Source organism: Eptatretus burgeri, chromosome 8, assembly GCF_056783735.1.
Source record: "Eptatretus burgeri isolate ZD-2024b chromosome 8, Ebu_testis_v1, whole genome shotgun sequence".
NCBI lineage: Eukaryota > Metazoa > Chordata > Myxini > Myxiniformes > Myxinidae > Eptatretus > Eptatretus burgeri.
In genome coordinates, this window is record NC_140968.1 from 10,533,330 (window position 1) to 10,552,846 (window position 19,517).

The 19,517-nt window shown below is 44.6% G+C and overlaps 1 protein-coding gene across 2 annotated transcripts in view; it reads left to right on the top strand.

Annotated features, from left to right (window-relative positions):
• TICRR (TOPBP1 interacting checkpoint and replication regulator) overlaps window positions 1-19,517 on the top strand; it is a 77,106-nt gene extending 57,589 nt beyond the window's left edge. For both annotated transcript variants that reach the window (XM_085890820.1, XM_085890821.1), the window contains 8 exons: window positions 3,245-3,335; window positions 6,958-7,022; window positions 9,091-9,237; window positions 10,030-10,172; window positions 11,441-12,115; window positions 12,425-13,103; window positions 17,729-17,863; window positions 17,978-19,517. In XM_085890820.1, coding sequence (XP_085746946.1) covers window positions 3,245-3,335; window positions 6,958-7,022; window positions 9,091-9,237; window positions 10,030-10,172; window positions 11,441-12,115; window positions 12,425-13,103; window positions 17,729-17,863; window positions 17,978-18,099 — 2,057 coding nt within the window. In that variant the 3' untranslated portion in view covers window positions 18,100-19,517. The remainder of the gene's footprint in view (window positions 1-3,244; window positions 3,336-6,957; window positions 7,023-9,090; window positions 9,238-10,029; window positions 10,173-11,440; window positions 12,116-12,424; window positions 13,104-17,728; window positions 17,864-17,977) is intronic.

Consider the following 19,517-nt stretch of genomic DNA (forward strand, 5'->3'; position numbering starts at 1 on the left):
CGTCGACGAACTCTTGGCGTTCTCTGTTAAAACCCTGCTGCACGCCGATTTAAATCATAACCGCCTGAAAATTGGAAGTGTCAACATCGCAGTCACACTTTGACGATTTAGCCAGCATATGCCGACCTATGAAAAATGTATCAAACGCTGGGATACGTCGAATACGGTATGGCTAAGTTGTGTATACGTTAGGAGCACGCTGAAAAACAATGAAGTACGCTGGCATATTACGTGGTACGTCTAGTACGTCGTGAAATTTCAAGCATGCTGAAAATTTTACAACGTACTCGACGTATGGTTCACAAGTTCCGCATACGCTGGCATAAGTTCTCGGCACGCTCCGCGATCGTTTACACACGTCGACACACGTTACTTGTAAGTTACTCATAAGTCGAAACACGTCGAGGTAATGTTTAGCATACCCGAAACTTTATTTTTAACCTACGAGTAACGTGCTTTGAACCTATTAGTAGCGTGCTTTAAACCTATGTGTAGCGTGCTTTGGACCTATGTGTAACGTATCTCAAACGCACATTGGCGTATGTAGACGATTTGATTGACGTCTTCCGGACGACCACAGAACTTACTGAATGTGTTTCTAACTTACAGCTACCGTATAATGGCGTATTGGAAGCGTTTAGGGGAATTGGTATATACAAATGGGCTTCACAAGAGGAACCCGTCAGTGTTCCAGACTCCATGTTGAGTAGATGGCAATGTCAGTAGCAGTATCAGTAGTAGTAGTAGTAGTTTGAGAGAATTTAGTGATGTCGATGTTATTAGTAGTAGTTCGAGAGAATTTAGTGATGTCGATGTTAGTAGTAGTAGCAGTAGTAGTAGTTCGAGAGAATTTAGTGATGTCGATGTTGGGAGTAGTAGTAGTAGTTCAAGAGAATTTAGTGATGTTAGTAGTAGTAGTTCGAGAGAATCTCGTGATGTCGATATTAGTAGTAGTAGTAGTAGTAGTAGCAGTAGCAGTAGTAGTAGTTCGAGAGAATTTAGTGATGGCGATGTTGGGAGTAGTAGTAGTGGTAGTAGTAGTTCGAGAGAATATAGTGATGTCGATAGTAGTAGTAGTTCGAGAGAATTTAGTGATGTCGATGTTAGTAGTAGTAGTAGTAGTAGTAGTAGCAGTAGTTCGAGAGAATTTAGTGATGTCGATGTTAGTAGTAGTAGTAGTAGTAGTAGTAGTAGTTCGAGAGAATTTAGTGATGTTAGTAGTAGTAGTTCGAGAGAATTTAGTGATGTCGATGTTGGTGGTAGTAGTAGTCGTAGTAGTAGTACTTTCAAGTGACGTGTTGTAAAGTGTGAACAACGTTCGTGTAGCGTGCTTACAAAATGTTACTCATAGGTTAGAAATAAGTTTCGGGTACGCTAAACATTACCTCGACGTGTTTCGACTGATGAGTAACTTACAAGTAACGTGTTTCGACGTGTGTCAACGATCGCATAACGTGCCGACAACTTTCAAGCATGAAGAAATTTGAGGAAAATCCAAAAGTACAACGTTTAAAGCCAGTGTACTACGACGTATGGCAGTGTTTTTCAGTGTGCTCTTAACGTATACAAAACGTACCCATAACGTATTCGACGTGTACCAGCGTTTTAGACAAATTTTTCATAAATCGGCATACGCTGGCTAAATCGTCAAGGTGTGACAGGGCCTTTACTATAGATTAGTTGTCTCCTTAATAAATGTCTTCAAGGAAGCATAAAGTAATTAATTGTGATATTGCATACGTGCTTCATTATATGTAATAGATAGCTGATGTCTACCGAAAGTTCCTAAGGATGTCTGATGTTCCTAAGGAAAAAAAAAAGAAGGAAAAAAAAAACAATCCCTGCAAGCCTTCACTTTATGTTCTACCCTTTGTAAACCTGTCTTTATGTTCTTTTTAAGCACCAGCTCGGCAGAAAAAGCTCGGACAGCCCTGCTCGGTGAGGTCAGGAAGGGCTTGCCCCACCTACAGACAGGCCCACCGTCCAATTGTGTGTGAGGGGATGGGTGCGGCGCATCATGGGTTATTCACATGGAGGAGGCAGTAAAGGTGGTTGGCCGAGCAGAAGCTAAGCGAAGCTTGAATCGGCTTGGCAAGGACTGGCGTGCGCTTCGCTCGCTCCTGATGCAACCAGAGCCGCCCATGCTAAATCCTTTCCAACCGCACCCAGAGTGACAGGATCCAGGACACGTTCCCTGCCAGAGCGGCCGAGACCTGACCTGGCCTTGACCATCTTGCAGTGTCCGACCGGATACTGCATGGTATTTCTGTCCTGTGATTCCCTCTGTCTTTCTACTGTGGAATGATTGGGCCTGATAAGGACTTAAGATAATTAAGGCTTCCCGCTGGACACATATATCAGTCGTGCGAAAAGGGTTGTTATTGTTTTGATCATTGTGCATCGCTTCTTGTGCTTCATAAGTCATGTGCTATTATTAAAATTAAACATACGTACATTGTCCTGGGGTGAATTTGAACTGTTGTGATCATTCTTTGCAATTAGGGGAAGTCCGTTGAGGACTAATTGGCAACGTTAATTAACACCCTACATCCAGACCATACTACGCCTCTCCTCGCTCAGCCGTTAGAGACGAAGCACATGGTACTAATTAGCGTAAACACTCGGCCGACTCGAAGGCTCAATTGGTACGGTATCGTGAAAGTGGACACGTGATCCAGCTGGGGGTCGTCGACTCGGTTGGCCTTTACGACCACTGTTGAAACTGGCTGTCGGGACTCGTACCAGGCAACTGGATTGACCTTGCATGGCTACAACAATACTTCACAGAAAATTGCTTTCAAAATGGTTGTTCTTCGGAAGGTGCCTATTTAATAATGAAGGTACCACAAGGTATTACAGTCGATTTGTATCGTTGATGCCTGCGATCATAGCGTACTGGGAAGCTAAATTAGTTTACTTTTCAGACAGCTCACCTATTTTTGAATGTAAAAATTTAATAGAAAACCAGCAGTAAGGATACGAGTGGAGTCAGACCAGTAGGGATAATTCTTAGACGGCATTCACCAAAGTGTAATGCTTAAGTGATGCATTTCTCTGGCAAGCAGGACAACAACTGCCAAAAGACCCTTATTGATGTTCCCTGAAATATATGTGGGTGATTCCAATGGTGATGGCAATCAGCCTTTGGCAAATAATTTTCTGATGGGCATCTCGCCGTAGCTAGAATATGATTGCATCCTTGTAATAGGGGCTTGAATGAAATCGAACCTTTTTTCACATTCAGGGCGACACAGACTGCTGACGAAGGAAGTGGCAGAAACTCCAGCTCATAAGCAGTTTCCCAATCACCTGCTGAGAAGGCAGAGGAAAGGAAGGTAGGTCAAGGATGCGGAATCGTTCTCTTGTGCTTTGTGCATATCCTTACCTCTGTGTAACTGACTGCTTTAAATGCGGACTTTGTGGTATCTTCAGGCTGGTCGTATTTGCTGTTGATAGTTTAACGTGATGATCGCAGGTCATAGCCTACTGTATCTTATTTGAAAGTGCACTGATTCTGGTGCCAACCTCCCCCGTTTAGTCATTGTATCTCTGGTATATTAATTTTCTAATGCCAATTCTTGACAACACCTTGTATAAGTGCACCTGAATTTGTGCCAATTGTCTAATCATTGAATATCTGCATTGTGAATGTGCCAGGTTGTTGCGGCTCTCCTGCATTCGAATAATTTTAGGCAAAAAACATCGGAACATATTAAATCGAGCCGAGATCAATTTGGTTAGTATGCGACGGCAACCTCAGTATCGATGCGTCAATGCTGCATGAATACAATGGCATACCGGGTTATAAAAAAATTAAATATTATAATTGTGCCCCCCCCCCATCCAGTTCATATGCCCCCCTTAATACTGAGCCCTGGCGACGGGCCAGACCAAGACGACAGTTTGTAGCTGGGCTGAGATTCAAACTCTGCCGAAACCAATGTTAACTGCAACACTTAGACTAATTTGAACAAATAAATTTTGAACAGACACACAACTAACCTGTTTACATATAAGCAATTTCGCCAAGATGTTCTTGATGTGTCATAAATGATCTATGGATGTTACAATGATGATTTATGTCTGTTCACGAGTACAATATGGTTTGTTGAGTTTTGTATGGTCTGTGGCTGCTGGTTGCATCATTTTCTGGAAGTGCGGCTGTATTGCTGATTACCAGTAAGCTGGTACTCATTTTGCCGACCTCGGAAGAATGACAGGCTGAGTCAATCTATCCGGCATTATTTAACAGCACGACGTGGGCTCAAACTCGAGACCCAAGTGTCTTAAGCCAGCCACTTTAACCGTTAAGCCAACAACAGGCTTGCAATATGATTTCAGCACCACACACGAATGTACGCACACGGGACAACAACTCACTTGGTACAGAAACCACCCCAAAGTCTGTTTCCATCTCAGACGGCAAACAAATTTTTCCAATTTATTTTCCTTCCGGCACCTGCAGGGAATCTATACATTTTGAAACCCTTCTCGGATCAATTGATGCATCCAACGGCATAGCATCCTGTCATTTAAAAAAATATATAGAAAGCATCCCAAAATGCAAAGCCCATCCACATCTGCTTTTGTACAATACTCACTCGAAATTAACTTGACCAAAACAACAGCTACTATAAATAAATAAATTAATTAAAAAAAAAAAAAATATATATATATATATATATACACACATGTCAGACCCCACTATTCACAATTTGCGGACCCTGCGTATTCGCGGTTTACAAAATGCAACCTGCTTCGACATTCACAGCCCTATACTTCGCTTTTTCCTGGACGTATTCACATTTTTTCACAGGATTAAAAAAAAAAACCCTAATGAATCGCAAAGCGTCGGGAACATATCCCCCCTTTTTCCATTGAAACAATGCCCCGCTATTCGTAGATTCGCGATTCACGGCATTTTCTCGGAACTGATACCCCACGAATAGCGGCGTCTGACAGTATATACTCCACACTATGCCTTCAGAAAGTATTCACACCCCTTGATTGTTTTTTTCTTCTTCACATTTTGTTGTTACAGCCTTAATAAAAAAAAATGGATTAAATTTATATTTTTCTTTCACTGATCTACACAAAATACCCCAAAATGACAAAGTGAAAACATATTTTTGTAAATTAAAAATATAAAGCTGAAATGTCTTGCATCAATTTTGAAGTATTCAACCCCTTTGTTATGAGCTCACACCCCAAATTGAGCTCAGATGCATCCAATTTCCTTTGACCATCCTTGAGATGTCTCTATAACTTGATTGGAGTCTACCTGTGGCTAATTCACTTGAATGGACATGATTTGGAAAGAAACACACCTTTGTCTGAGATCCCACGGTTGACAGTGCATGTATGTCGGAGCAGACAATCTACCACGAAGTCCAAGGAACTGTCCGTAGAACTCTGAAATAGAATTGTGGTTTGTTGAAAATTTGATGACAAAAGCTCAAATGGAAAAACAGTTATGGCCTGGACTGACAGACACTTACACATGTGATTACAAAACCCCAATTTCTGTTACGCAGGGTGGGGGTAGAGGAGAAAGGGGGGGGTGAACTAATGATGAGCTGTTGTATGCTCATTCAATGAGATATCAATAGATACAAAGTGGCGCTCATGACTCACAAGACCAGAAAACGTTGGGGCACGTCATGTCGCTCGCTACTTCTTGTATATCGGGACTCTACCCTGGCTTAGAGTCCCTATATACTCGGATTATGTGACGTGGTGTGAACCTTTACTTGCACGTTGTACTTCATTTTGCCACGGTTTATGTGATATGTTTTAGGCTTAATTCAGTCCTGTGTGACGTGTTGGAAGAACAAAAACAAAGCACTTAGTCGTATAATCTCCCTTTTGGGTGCAAAAAATGGACACATTACGCTTCACGTACAATCGGTGCACCACGCTCGATGGAAACAAAATGGCTTCTAATTGCAAGTTGTCACAACTCCAATTGTATAGGGACTCTACCCTGACTCGCAGGTAGGCAATGATAGGCAGGTGTTTTATGGTCTATACGTTGAATGATACTTTTGCGCAGAAACCTATGTACGTGCAGTTGGTGCCCTGTTGTATCATTTCGAGTCGGGCCATTGATAAACTGTCTGTTTATTCGGCAAGTTAAGTGTGAACAAAATTGTAGTTTTTGCAAACAGAGTTTATTGTTCAAATAATCCTAATTTGGCCTTTGGCCTGGGTAGTCGGGAAGGGATGCCAACTATATCTTTCAGCCGAGATAACCGTGAGTTTATCCTTAGTTGGGGGCCTGATGCTCATGGAGGAACTTGTCCGTAAATAACCTGCAAGACGACGAGCACGTGCAAGGAGACTTCGATGTACCTTTGGATGGATTAAATTGGCAAATCAACACAGCATATGGGATTTGATCCCAGCATTGCGGCATCGTGAGCAGTCGGCTTGGAAGGAAATGCCAAACAGGCCGTTCTTAATGGTCCGCGTCCGAAGCGTCCGCGTCCGAAGTGATTGCTGTTGCGTCTGCGTTTGTTCATTCTCAGTTCTATTTATTGTTTACAGAATATACCATTATGCCAGTTTTGCAGAAACTGGATTTGTGATTTAATTTCCCTTCTGTAAAATTCAAGGGAAGCGTGCTGTCGCACTTCTCTGTAAGGGCTGGGCGCGAAGGATGTTTGCCTTCGGAGAACTTTTCGGGTTTTCTTTTTTTTATCTCGTAGTTGCATTGCACTGGTGGTGTGAGCACTTCATGTGCCTTGGGTACTGAAGCAATAAAAATTAAAGTTGGTGGAAGAATCAAGAAGGTTGACAGGATATTCCACAGGTAGTCTGCATTGATGAGACCCCCCCCCACTTCTTTCCCTCTCCTCTCTCTCCCCCCTCCCCCCCCCATTTTGTGAGCTACAGATGTAAAATGTGCTTTGTGATTGGCATCTGATTTCCTCCTCCTTATCTTGTTTCTCGACACAGAACCCACCACAGCGATTCCTCCGGTGTCGACATGGTGGAAGAATCGCCAACTAAAACCCTGGACGGTATGATGCAAGTGTTTAGCAAAGATGTCACGATACCACAATATGCCAAAACTGCACAAACTTGTCTTTTGGACGTTCTTTGAGTCAAAGGTGGATTTGACATTAAGGCGCTGGTGGAGTTACTCGTGGGGGTTGCACAGGTGGAGTTACTTTTAACTCCGCCACCAAAGGTGCACAGAGGTTGTTTTCACCCGTCTGTCTGTCTGTCTTTGGCTGTGAGCAGGATATCTCAAAAGCTTGGGGACGGATACGGATGAAAGTTGGTGGACAGGTTGGGTGTGTGACAAGGACGAATTGATTAGATTTTGGTGAAGATCCGGTTACGAGAATTGTTTATTTTTTTTTTTTAATGATTTTTCAACATTGAGAGATGGGGCCAAAAACGATGTATAGCACGATATTTCAAACAGTTGTGGACGAGTTATGACAAAACTCGGTGGATGAGTTCAGTGACAAGAACAAGCCGATTCAATTTTGGTTGAGGTCCGGATTCAGATCCAGCCTATCAGTGGGATACAAAACGTAAACTGTTCAGCCTGGTGGAAGTACGTTCTCTCCGGAGTGCTGTTCCGTTGCGCCAAGTTGTCACTCTGTGAGTGATTTTTCATTTGTCTGTTTGTTACTTGACGAAATTTTTTCATGTGTCGTTATAGTTTATTTTTGTCATTATCATGGCTGAGCTCTTGGCCTCTCAGCCATTTTAACTCTTGATCTCTTGGCCAAATGTCCTCATCCATTTTAACATCCTGCTAAAGCCGCTGTCACACCTTGACGTTTTAGCCAGCGTATGCCGACGTATGAAAAATTTGCCAAATACACTGGCACACGTCGAATACGTTATGGGTAAGTTTTGTATACGTTAAGAGCATGCTGAAGCACGCTGGCATACGTCGTAGTACGCCGAGTACATCGACAAATTTTAAGCATGCTGAAAATTTTTCGACGTGCTCGGCGTATGACTCACACGTTCCGCATTCGCTGGCCATAAGTTGTAGGCACGTTATGCGATCGTTGACACACGTCGACACACGTTACTTGTAAGTTACTCATAAGTCGAAACACGTCGAGGTAATGTTTAGCATACCCGAAACTTATTTCTAACCTATGAGTAACGTGCTTTAAACCTACGAGTAACGTATCTCCAACACATATTGACGTATGTAGATGTATTTGACGTCTTCCGGACGACCACAGAACTTACTGAACGTGTTACTAACTTACAGCTACCGTATAATGGCGTATTGGCAGCGTTTAGGGTAATTGGTATATAAAAATGGGGTTCACACAGGAGGAACCCGTCAGTGCTCCAGACTCCCATGTTTTTAAAAAAATTTTTAATTTTTTGTTTTTCTTCGGCATGACGGTGATGTTGACACTTTGATTTCTAGTGCGGTTATGATTTAAATCGTTGAGCGGCAGCCTATTAATTATATTATATTATAACCGCACTAGAAATCGAAGTGTCAACATTACCGTCATACCGAAGAAAAAAAAATAAAAATAAAAATACCATGGAGTCTGGAACACTGATGCTAAACATTACCTCGACGTGTTTCGACTTATGAGTAACTTACAAGTAACGTGTGTCGACGTGTGTCAACGATCGCATAACATACCTAGAACTTATGGCCAGCGTATGCGGAACGTGTGAGTCATACGCTGGTAATACGTCGAAAAATTTTGAGCATGTTAAAATTTGTCGACGAGCTCGGCGTACTACGACGCATGCCAGCATGCTCTTAACGTATACAAAACTTACCCATAATGTATTCGACGTGTGCCAGCGTTTTAGACAAATTTTTCATGCGTTGGCATACGCTGGCTAAATCGTCAAGGTGTGACAGCGGCTTCAGCAAGAGTAATGTTATAGCTCGGTGCAGCCAATTTATATGCAATGTAACAGGTATTGTATACTGGATATTAAAAAAAAGTAGAGGTCCACGTTATCATACAATTTATTTAATGCAATGTATTGTGTAAAGAACTACCAACATCCTAAGCTCTAGTGAGGAAAGTGTAGAAACTTTAAAGTAAACACCAGTAACTGTTGGACTTTGCTGAAATCCAGGTGCAGTAGTGCAAAGCAGCAGGTGGTCTCTCCGTTCATCCCTCCAACGATGTCCTTCGTTCTATTCAGCGGAACAGCCCATGGCTCGTGCTGCACGCTTCGTCACTTCTCAACAACGTCTTTCCGGAACGAGTAGTCCACGACAAGGTGAGCAACCCATTTCTCGGTGCTCTTCTGACATTGCTTTATCAAAGGGGACACACGGGCCTCCTATCATCTTTAAATTGTCCATCAATTGATTTCATTCATTCTCTTGTTTTGAGGACCATCAAAGGAACCTACCAGGACCAAAATATTGTCCAAAAATGCTTCAAAGTAAAGGAATTCAACCTATTCTCCAAGGTGTAATGAAGCTCCATGATAATCTAATATTACCAGATGTATGGGAAAGAGGATTAAACGCAGAGCTGAAATGGCTAAGCTCACAGGTTGGGTCTGCCATCACTCAAATATGCAGCCTCTCTTTCACACAGTTGCGTTCGGCAATAAAAACACACACATTGCAGTTCTCCGTATTTTTGCTACTGATTAAAAAGGCAATAAAACCCCGTCGTGGCGTCATTGATGATTACCAAATTCCCATGGCAAACGAGTTGTGGAGTATTCCTCTTGTACCAAGTCTACAAACATTGGCTAAGCTACATTGGCTCACAAGGTTTATCCTTTGAAAATACCCTGCATTGGCAGAATCTCAGAGGTATTTTAAAAAAAAAAATTTATTTGAAGCTTCATCATGACCTCATCACCACACCTTGTGTTTCGGATCAAGTACGTCGGATGAGAGAGACCAGAAATGATACTTGACATGCAAGGGAATTTGTCACACTTGACAATAACACTACTTTATTACTACTATTGGGTTAAGCCTTTTTATTTCTTTATTTTGTCCCTTTGTGCCAGCCAGACCAATGACACCATTTATTTCCGTTGTTATGTCAGGCCGTAAACGCTTGCTCTCTCCGAAACCTCGCGCTGGACCTTCGCCACGCACCCTCCTCTTTGGTGCCGCTGTGGGGAGCCCAACAGAAAAGGCAACTCTGCCCAGGTCTCCCCGTCTGTCTGCCCGCTTGACAGCCTCACCGGTATGGCCAGCACTACTTTCACGCAACAGGACCATTAACAGGAGGGTGGAGAAGGTGGAGGGTGGGATGTGGAGATGCGCTCTCGCGTTGGGCGTATTTTGGGCATGGAAAAAAAAAAAATTGGCAAAATATTTTCTGGAAGTAAATCATCCAAGACAAAGTGAAATCATTTCTTACTTGTAGTATGATGCTTTGTATGAAATGTAACTGATATAAAGACGACTGTGTGCAATTTGCATGTTTAAAAGCTACGGTTGGATAAACTCGAAGCACCCACTCTCCCTGCAGGAGCAGCCAGGGGGTTATGTTATTATCGTTATGATTTATAATCAGTAATATCATAGCAGAGTTATCCCCCCCCTCCACCCTTTTGGGCGATCTTGTTCCAAGCATGCAATCTGTTCTCCTGACACATCCCTTTATTTGGGCGGTGTATAGGAAACAGATCCCTGTCTTGAGCATTCTCAAAAATTGAAGTATATCAAGCAAAAACATACGTACTGCTTATGTGCAGAAAATACATTGTGGTTAATATAGCTCAGATGATTAAAATTGCACCACCACCCCCCCCACCCCCCCCCCCCAAGGAAGAAAATGCCAATATGGTTAAAAAATAACTTCTCAACACCGGATGGAATCAAATGAAACTTGCACAGGCACAACTTCAGGGTGCCCTCATTATTCCCTGCAGTTGTTGAGAGATGGATATCTCAAAGAGTTGTGGACGAGTTTGTGACAAAACTCAGTGGATGAGTTGGTTAGGTGATGAGAACAAGCCGATTAGATTTTGGTTGAGGTCCGGATGCACATCCGGCCTTTCAGTGGGATCCAAAACGTAAACTGATCAGCCTGGCGGAGGTGTGCGCTCGACCGAATACTGTTCGAGTTTGTTTTTGTCATTGTCTCCTGGCAAAGTGTAACTATTGGAGATGTAGACGGACGTTAAATGGGCTTCTCGTCTGCCAGTCAATTTGTTGGTGGATGTTAAACATCCCATGGTGTCCTTCGCGAAAAATAGGCGAGCTATCGCTGGCATCATGGCCAAATTCCAAATTCTTGCCCAAACCTACAGGGAACTGCGTCGGTGGCACATCTGCGCCCTCAGCCAATGATGCTACCCCGCAGCTTTGTGCTGCATATGAATGAAGAAGATTGGAGATGTAGAGATATGGTATGCTGAGCACTATTACCTTGCAAATAATTAAATAAAACTTGACAGAGAAAACTTCACATGTACTTTTTGTGTTCGCTGTTGCACTTGCATGTAGGTTTTCAACAAGCTCCGCAAACGGAGCCAGACAAAGCGGACACAATGTGATGACGCCGCTGCACGAACATCATCCAAAAGTGCAAAGACACCACGTCGCTCACTCTCATTCTCAAGCTCTTCGGAGGAAGCTTTCCTGAAGCAGAGACACCCCGAAGGAGGGGCTTCTGTGCAGGCTGCGCAAAATGTTGACTTTCGAAACGAGGGAAGCTCTGCAAGTTTGGGTGAAACCGATATAGAAGAGGAGAGTCCAGTTAAAAAGGCAGAGGAACAAGTTGTATCAAAGAGCCCTCAACAAGGAAATGATGAACTCGCAGTTTTTACTTCTCCTGAGAGCCACCAAATTCAGCCGAAGCAGTGCAAGAAAACCATTGCCGCATTGAGGCCGAGGAGAGAGAGTGAGACGCATACCAAGGAATTGGGCACATCACATGAGAGCAGCGACTCGCCAAGCATCAAGGCATCCAATGACTGCACAGATCAGCAGGTTTACACCTCACCCGGGGATAGTGTGGAACCGAGCACCAGAGATTTTAGAGACAGTCCTGCAGCATGTCAGAAAGCGAAGTACTCGCTGCGTCTGACTCCGGATCGACAGCAGCGCCAGGCCGAGGCAAGACAGAACGCCCAGCTAATGCAAGCTACTGAGGTGCACACCGTCTGTGGAGAGATCGAGGTATTGCTACTCGTTTTATTCCCTTCTGATTTTGGTTTTCTTCATACCTTGCAGGATGATGATGAGCATGCTGCATTGAGAGCACATACGTACGGTATTACACATTTAGTACTTGTGTTTGAATTGTGCCATGGTGTTGTGAAAGGGTATGTGATTATAAGATATCATTGATGTAATATCCCTGCAGTTTGAGAAATTAAGTAGGAAGATCGACATCTGCTCGACCGAGCCTTTTAACTCTCCCTTTTTGACTTTTCCATTTATTTGTTTATTCATCTATTTTTTTTTTGTACCATTCTAATCCCTTAGACATCGACGTGTCCACCGGAATTTGAGGTCGAAGTTGTTAACACAAGCTCGGGGATTCCACGCCTGCTTCTGCGTCGCACTAACTCGATCAAGGATTGCTCCAAGAAGTCACCTTCGACAGGATCTTCGACTGCAGAAAGGCAAACAGGGTTGCCCGTCTCCCCAGCTGTACATTCACCGCCACCTTGCACACTGCACCGCATGCGGACAAACCGAACGACCCCGCCGGGTCTGCGTGGATCTGGCTCCCCGGTGCCCATTCAGACACGCATCTGCCTCTCGCTGACACCCACACGGCAAGAGGAAGGTGGTGCCGGTCACTCTCCGTGTTCAGTTCGTCCTCTCACATCGGTGACTCCAGATGCCATCAGAAAATGGCCAAGAAGGAAGCGTGCAGGAAGTGCATCTCCGGCATGGCGTTGCAAGGGCTCACAGAATGGCCAAACAAACTCGGCAAAAAGCTCCCCGGAAGGCCTGATGCCAAAGGTGTTGGCTGATAATGGTACAGTCACATGTCACCCAGCCCGAAAGCGCGTACGTCTCACCCCACCACCACAAGCGACCAAGAAGTCCTGTCAGGAGGAACTTTCGTCAGTTAGCGACGCTGGATCTTGTGTCGATTTGAGTGACGCAGCTTCCAGCATTTCTGTCTCATCTGAAGTGTTTGTTAACCTTGATGGTAAGATCACCTTTCTCTTTTGCTTTCCTATTGATGTCACCTTTGTTGTCATTGTTAAGTTGCATCAACCTTTTGAACCCCCTTATTAGGGTACCGAACGAACCTTATTGTTTGTTCTGATTATTGGGGTACCAAGCCTTTCAGGCTGGGTCACCTTTTGTTGTTGTTAAGATTATTAGAATATCTGGAATTGGAATTCCAGATAAGGTATTGTCATCGTGGTCCGTCCGTCAATCCATCAGTTTCCTATTCCAACTTCTCCGGCCAAACCGCTGGGCCGATTAGGCTGCAATTTGAAATTTGGCAGCAAGGTGTTCCGCTCCTGACGGGTAACTGGGATTGCAAAGCTCGTTCCGGTGATGTGACTTGAAGTAGGTCAAAAATGCGGACTTGGAAAATTCGTTCAAAAATCTTCTTCTCCAGATGCACCGGTCAGAATGCTACCAAATTGGCGTGACCACATTAGGACAGGGTCCTGGTGTTATTGCGGGGGACATGCTGATCGTGTGACTGGGAGTGTCAAAATGGCGGTCGTGTAAATTCCTTCAAAACTCTTCTTCTCCAGACCCAACGGTCCGAATGCGACCGAATTTGGGTTACATTAGGCCAGAGCCTCAGATAAGCTGCAGGTCCAGTGGTGGTCCTATTTTTAGCTTATCGGGAATTGGAATTCCAGATAAGGGAGGTATTGTCATCGTGCACCGTCTTGTGGTCTCCTATTTCGACTAATCCGGCCAAATTGCCGGGCCGATCCGGCTGAAATTTGGCAGCAACGTTCCGCTCATGACTGGTAACGGGGATTGCAAAGCTCGTTCCGTTCACTTGACTTGAAGGAGGTAAAAATGGCAGCGTTTGCAAACCTTGAAAAATTATCTCCTCTCAAACTGCCGAACCGGTCAATGCAAAACTTTAGGTATGCCATCGAGTACCCTTGACGATAAAAGTTTGATAACTAAAACGTCATCGGTTTAAGTGGTTTCAGAGAAAATGATTTTGAAGTTTTTCCTTCAATTTAATGTGGCTGTGACACCATGTGACCCATGGTGCCATTGTGATCACACCCTTTTTCACGTGGGTAGCGGTATGATGTATTTCAAGTTTCGCTTCAATCGGTGAAATGGTTCCCGAGAAAAAGATTTTGAAACGTTTTCCATCGATCCAATATGGCTGCCAAACCGTGTGAACGATGACATCATACTCATCAAACTTTATTCCTTGTGGCTAGCATTTTTGGAAGCGTCCACGTAGAATCTCCGCTCACAGTTATAAGTGGCAGTTCTTGGGACGGACTAGCCGTGAGAAATGTGGTTTGATCAAATGGGATGGCATCGTCATAGCAACAGGCAGCATGGGATGGCATAGTCCTTGGCACGAGCATCATTCAGTACCCGGCATAACTGCTCGCAGTTATCAGTGGCATATCTATTTTAGTTGTTGTTGTATCGCCCCGGACAGTTCTCTCAAATAGTGCCATGGCACGGACACAGCCGATCGATCTCCCAGGAGTGACCCAGAGATCTCCCACATCCAAGATGGTGTACCCCCACTTTCGTGAAGCCAGAGACAGAGAGAGAGACAGAGACATGAGGGAGTGAGCCGGTCCATGGGGACCGATCGGCGTTCTGACCGTGGTCACACTGCACTGACGAATCAGGGCAGCAGGGAAGAGTGGGGAAGATTTGCCTCCCCCCCCCCCGACTTACGTTTGGGGGGGTTACAACCACTGCGTAGAGGCATCCCCGATAGTTTCCTCACTTAGTTAATCCTTTTCTTGTCACATGGTGCATATAAGGCTTCGAGCTGCAAGGTCTCCAATATTTACCCACACCCCCCCCCACAATATGTGGAACCAACTTCCACATCCTCTTCAATCCATTCTTTCCACCAGATCTTCAAGACAGCTGTTCGCCACCTTCCCCCATCCAAAACCATGTTTTACTTTTTTTTCCAACATCAAGTACTTTGAGTATTTTAGGTGTTGCAAGTTCTCTAATATGCCTGGTGTTTGCTTAATGGTTAAGGTGGTGGGCTTGGGATCTGAGGGTCCTGAGTTCAACTCCCACTCAGATGTTCAATAAATACCAGGTGGGGTTGACTCTGCCCGTCATCCTTCCGAGGTCAGCAAGATGAGTACCAGCTTGCCGGTATCCTGTGTCGGAGTGGTGACTCGTCCAGGATTGTGCCCAATAGCCAAGGAGACCGCTGTGGCAGCACCAACACTCTGCACAGAGTATAGTCCCAATGGATGGATGGATGGATGGATGGATAGATGGAAGTTCTCTAATTGTTCATCAGCCATCTTTTTGCCCCAGATACATTATGAAAGTTTTTTTTTAATTAATATTATTATTAGCCTCACCCAGGATGGGAGAGCCTATGTTAATTGGTCTGTGTGTCACTGAAGAAGTCCTGATGCAGATCTACTTTAATGTACATGTTCATTGTACATCTACTCAATCTATATACCCTGACAAGTCTGTGCATTGTTAAATTCTTGGTCTTGTTTGATATTTTTTTTTTCATTCATGATTTGACATTGGCATCCAACTGTAAAATGAGCACCCTTTTGCACATTTAATTGCTCTTTCTGTCTACCCAACGGTCAAAAACATTTACACGAGCACCGATGACCACACTCGGCTCAAAACCTTCAGTGTTCCGTTGCAACCGCAAGAACGTTTTCTCATCTTTGAGTTTGATGTGATCGTTGCAATTTCAAGTCGAATAGCGAACCGGGCTCGTCTTCCAAAACTCAACGTGAACGATGCATGAAAAAGGTGGATCTTCCAGTAATTGCTTGAGCTTGCAATTGCTACGGGGGGGGGGGGGGGAGTCTCGATTCAGTATGAGGCTTTTCATTCCCTTTTAGGGTGGATGTAACAACGTTTGAAATGAGTACAATGACAGTTGGTGTTGTTGAGGGTCGACGTTGACCATTATAATGAGGAATACCATTCCACACTTCCTTCACTCGTTCGGTTTTCTAATTGACGTTTGCAACAAATTGTGTTCGTACCAATCTACTCGTGCTGAAAGGTCCATGTTGAGTGATCTTTGTGTTATTATTCCTCGCATATAAGACTCGTCGCTTTGCTGATGGGAATAGCACTCTTTGCTGCGATGGGCTAATCTTTGGGGCAAGAACAAAAAAAAAAATGATTCCTGAGAGATCTTGCCCTCCATGTGGGGATAACCAGCATCACAAGTACCCACACACAAACCTTCCTTCCTTCCTTCCTTCCTTCCTTTTCCCTTATTTTATTTTTGTTGCGTCACAAACCTTCCTGGGAGCTCCCTGAATCCACTGTCGGTTTTCTTGAAATCTGTGAACCCGTTCTCAGGTTATAGCACGAGAAACAGACAGACAAAAATTGTCCGCAGCCTGGTGGAGTACTGCTCTCCCATCTGGGCTGGTGCTCCTGCCTCTCGCCTTTCTCGGCTTCACGCTGTGGAAACCAAAGCATTTAGGATCATTGGCATATCCCGTGGTGAGGCTGAGTCTTTGGGCCTCTCACTATGTCCCCACCATATGTCCACAGGGCACTGAAGGTCCACCAGGAACCACCTTCTGGTAAAACTACCAAAATCAAGAATCACTGCTCACCTTCGCTCTTTCATTCCTCTTTCTTTCCCCACCTTTGGAACAAACTCCCACACTCTATTGAATCCCATTCTTCCCTCCAGGTCTTCAAAACAGCCGTTCACCACCACCTCTTATCTTCCCCCATCCAAAAACCTCGATCTTTTCTACCCCCGTCAATCCACCCCAAGCCCACCTCCTTCAAATTCCCTGCTTTCCTTCCTGAAAGTCCCTGTGGTGTCCATCTTGTATACCCCGTGTTCCCCGCCACATCCCTCTCCCTTCCACAGATCTAACGTCTCTGTTCCCCACTGTTTTGTTCTTGCCTCTCCCACCCCTCTCGACTCCTGCCCCCCCACCCCCTTGATGTGCATTGTGTGTTCGCTCTCATACGAGCTTCGACAATGTATACAAATATATATTTTTTTAAAGACAGTCGGACACGGCTCCTTTTTTGAGGTCACGTGCCTCCTGCCCGCCGTGAAGCACCACGTCGCATCAGTCCACCACCCCTCAGGTATGCAGAATACAGTGCAGAGGGAAATTCTGCTATTTTCGCTTATGTAATAAATAGATGATATAGTGTTTTGACCGACAGGTTTTAAGAGAAAAATAAATAAAAAATTAACTTTTACCCTCTTAAAAACGCGCAAATAAATTGTTGAACTATCAGCTGTTATTCGTCCGTATCCGTTTCTCACCTGTGTTGCAAAGTCGAGCGACCTGCTTTGTGATGCTTTGAATTAAAAGAAACCAGTGTGCGTGTCATGTGTTTGCACAACAATCCACTTGCTGTGACATCAGAGCCAAGTTGTCATAACTGGTCTCGATCCGGTCCGATTGGTCTCTGGTCAGAGCTAGAGCCAGCTGGTCTCGATCCAGTCCGACTAGCCCCGTTAATCTCCATCACGAACCAGTTTGCTGTGATTTGAAGTGCAGGCGTACGACAACCCACGGCTTTCATTATCGTGAAGAGGATCGACGCCGTTTTCTTGTACAAAGGTTCTCTGTACCCACACCCTGTAACTGTTCCTTTCCTGTGCAGGACCACAAGACACAGATGGGACTTATTGCAGCCCACCAGGTGCAAAATCCCTTTCAGCCAGCGCTCTCACCGCACTCACCAGCTCGCCCATCCTCTGGACCGCCAGAGGGGGCTCGGATGCCGACGCACGGCTTGGTGAGTGCTCGGTAACTTGGTCTGACTCTTAACACAGACAGACATACCTGGTGCACACCTTTCCTCCTTGCGTTGTGTATGTTCTAACTTCATGTGCCTTTGACTTGCGAACAGGCCAACAGGTGGATGCACTGGAGAAGGAGCACAACGAAGGCACAACCTCCACACATTGCTCACCTGCCAATCAGCATCCTTGTCCCTCCAAATCCATCAACAAAAGACACCTATTGCCTTGAATCCAAATCACTGCAGACTTTTTCTTCTCACCTCACTATCGCCGGTCTGGTGAAAATTGCCTCCAGGAATGTTAAGATAACCGGGTTTAAACCCCAATTCCGTTGCCTTCCCTCCCTCTCTCTCACTCTCCCCCCTCATTCATACTCTCCCTGCCTTTATGGGCTATTGAGATTGAAATAACCATGAACTTGACAATGTTGCACTTTGGATTCCATTGAAATCGACCAGCTATGGCCTCCAAATTAACAACGGTTGATTGCCGTTGACCGTCGTGCTGTACTCTAACCGATCAGATCATAGCTGGTTTGTGGGAAATGGGAATGACCTTTGGCCTTCCTCTCACTAAATGATGCAGCTGCTCCTGGTTGTCTCAGCAAAAAAGCATTACTAACATGCTATTCCCATTAACCACTGCAGCTGCACTCCCAGGATGGTTTGTTTGATTTCATTTCCATGCACTTTTATCGCCCTGCTCTGTCTCTGTCTCTGTCTCTCTCCACTTTGCGTCGTATTATTACAGCAACAACAAGGTCTCTTGGGTGGTACATTGGTTACATCTTCAGTTTTAACCGTTTGGTATGTTCATACCCATGCTTTCAAGTGTCATGTTACGAATTATTGTTGCGTTAAAGTTCATGAATTGCGATAGGCACATCTTTGGGTAAACAAATGGAGCAAACAGCCGGCTTCCCAAGCCACTTGGGAAGAGGCTCATTTTGGAAATTGATGCGTTACATTGGATTTATTATGTTACAGGCCGGCAGGATAACTCAGAGGTGCACACACACTCGCCTCTGAGTTGTCTCGCCTGGGTTTGAATCTCGACACAGCTCGACAGCGTCACGTTGGTGTTTCGAATGCAGGGCGAGGCATCGATGTGTGCTCACCATCCCATCAGAAAGACATTGAGCCAGAGGACCCGTCGTCTGCCAGCGCTAGCCGTCAAACAATAAAGATCCCACGGCGTTTGGCAAAGAGTAGGCGAGTTATCGTGGGCATCCTGGGCAAATTACGAACGCTTGCCCTGACCGATTGCTGGGAAGGCAACGGCAAAACCAACCGACGTAATGATTCCCGAGATGGTGCTTCTCAAATCATCGACGCTTTGTCAAAGTACGACGTATGGATGACGATTCATTATCTTACACGTCGGATCCAAATGTTGTGCCGCACTTGGCTGTTCATATTCCAGTTCAACGATCTGCACTGTGGATCCTAAAAGTAGAGGTGAGTCAAGTAAATTGGGGTTGATTTCAGAAAAGTAGAAACCCCAAATACCCTTTCCACTTGTGCTAATGATGACTGTTTTTGTACATTTTAGTTTTAAGTGTTCATATTCAGGAAAAAAAAATTGTACATTTTGATTGTCACTTTTGTTTTTTTTATTGGACTGTAATTAAATTTTGTGAATTATGAA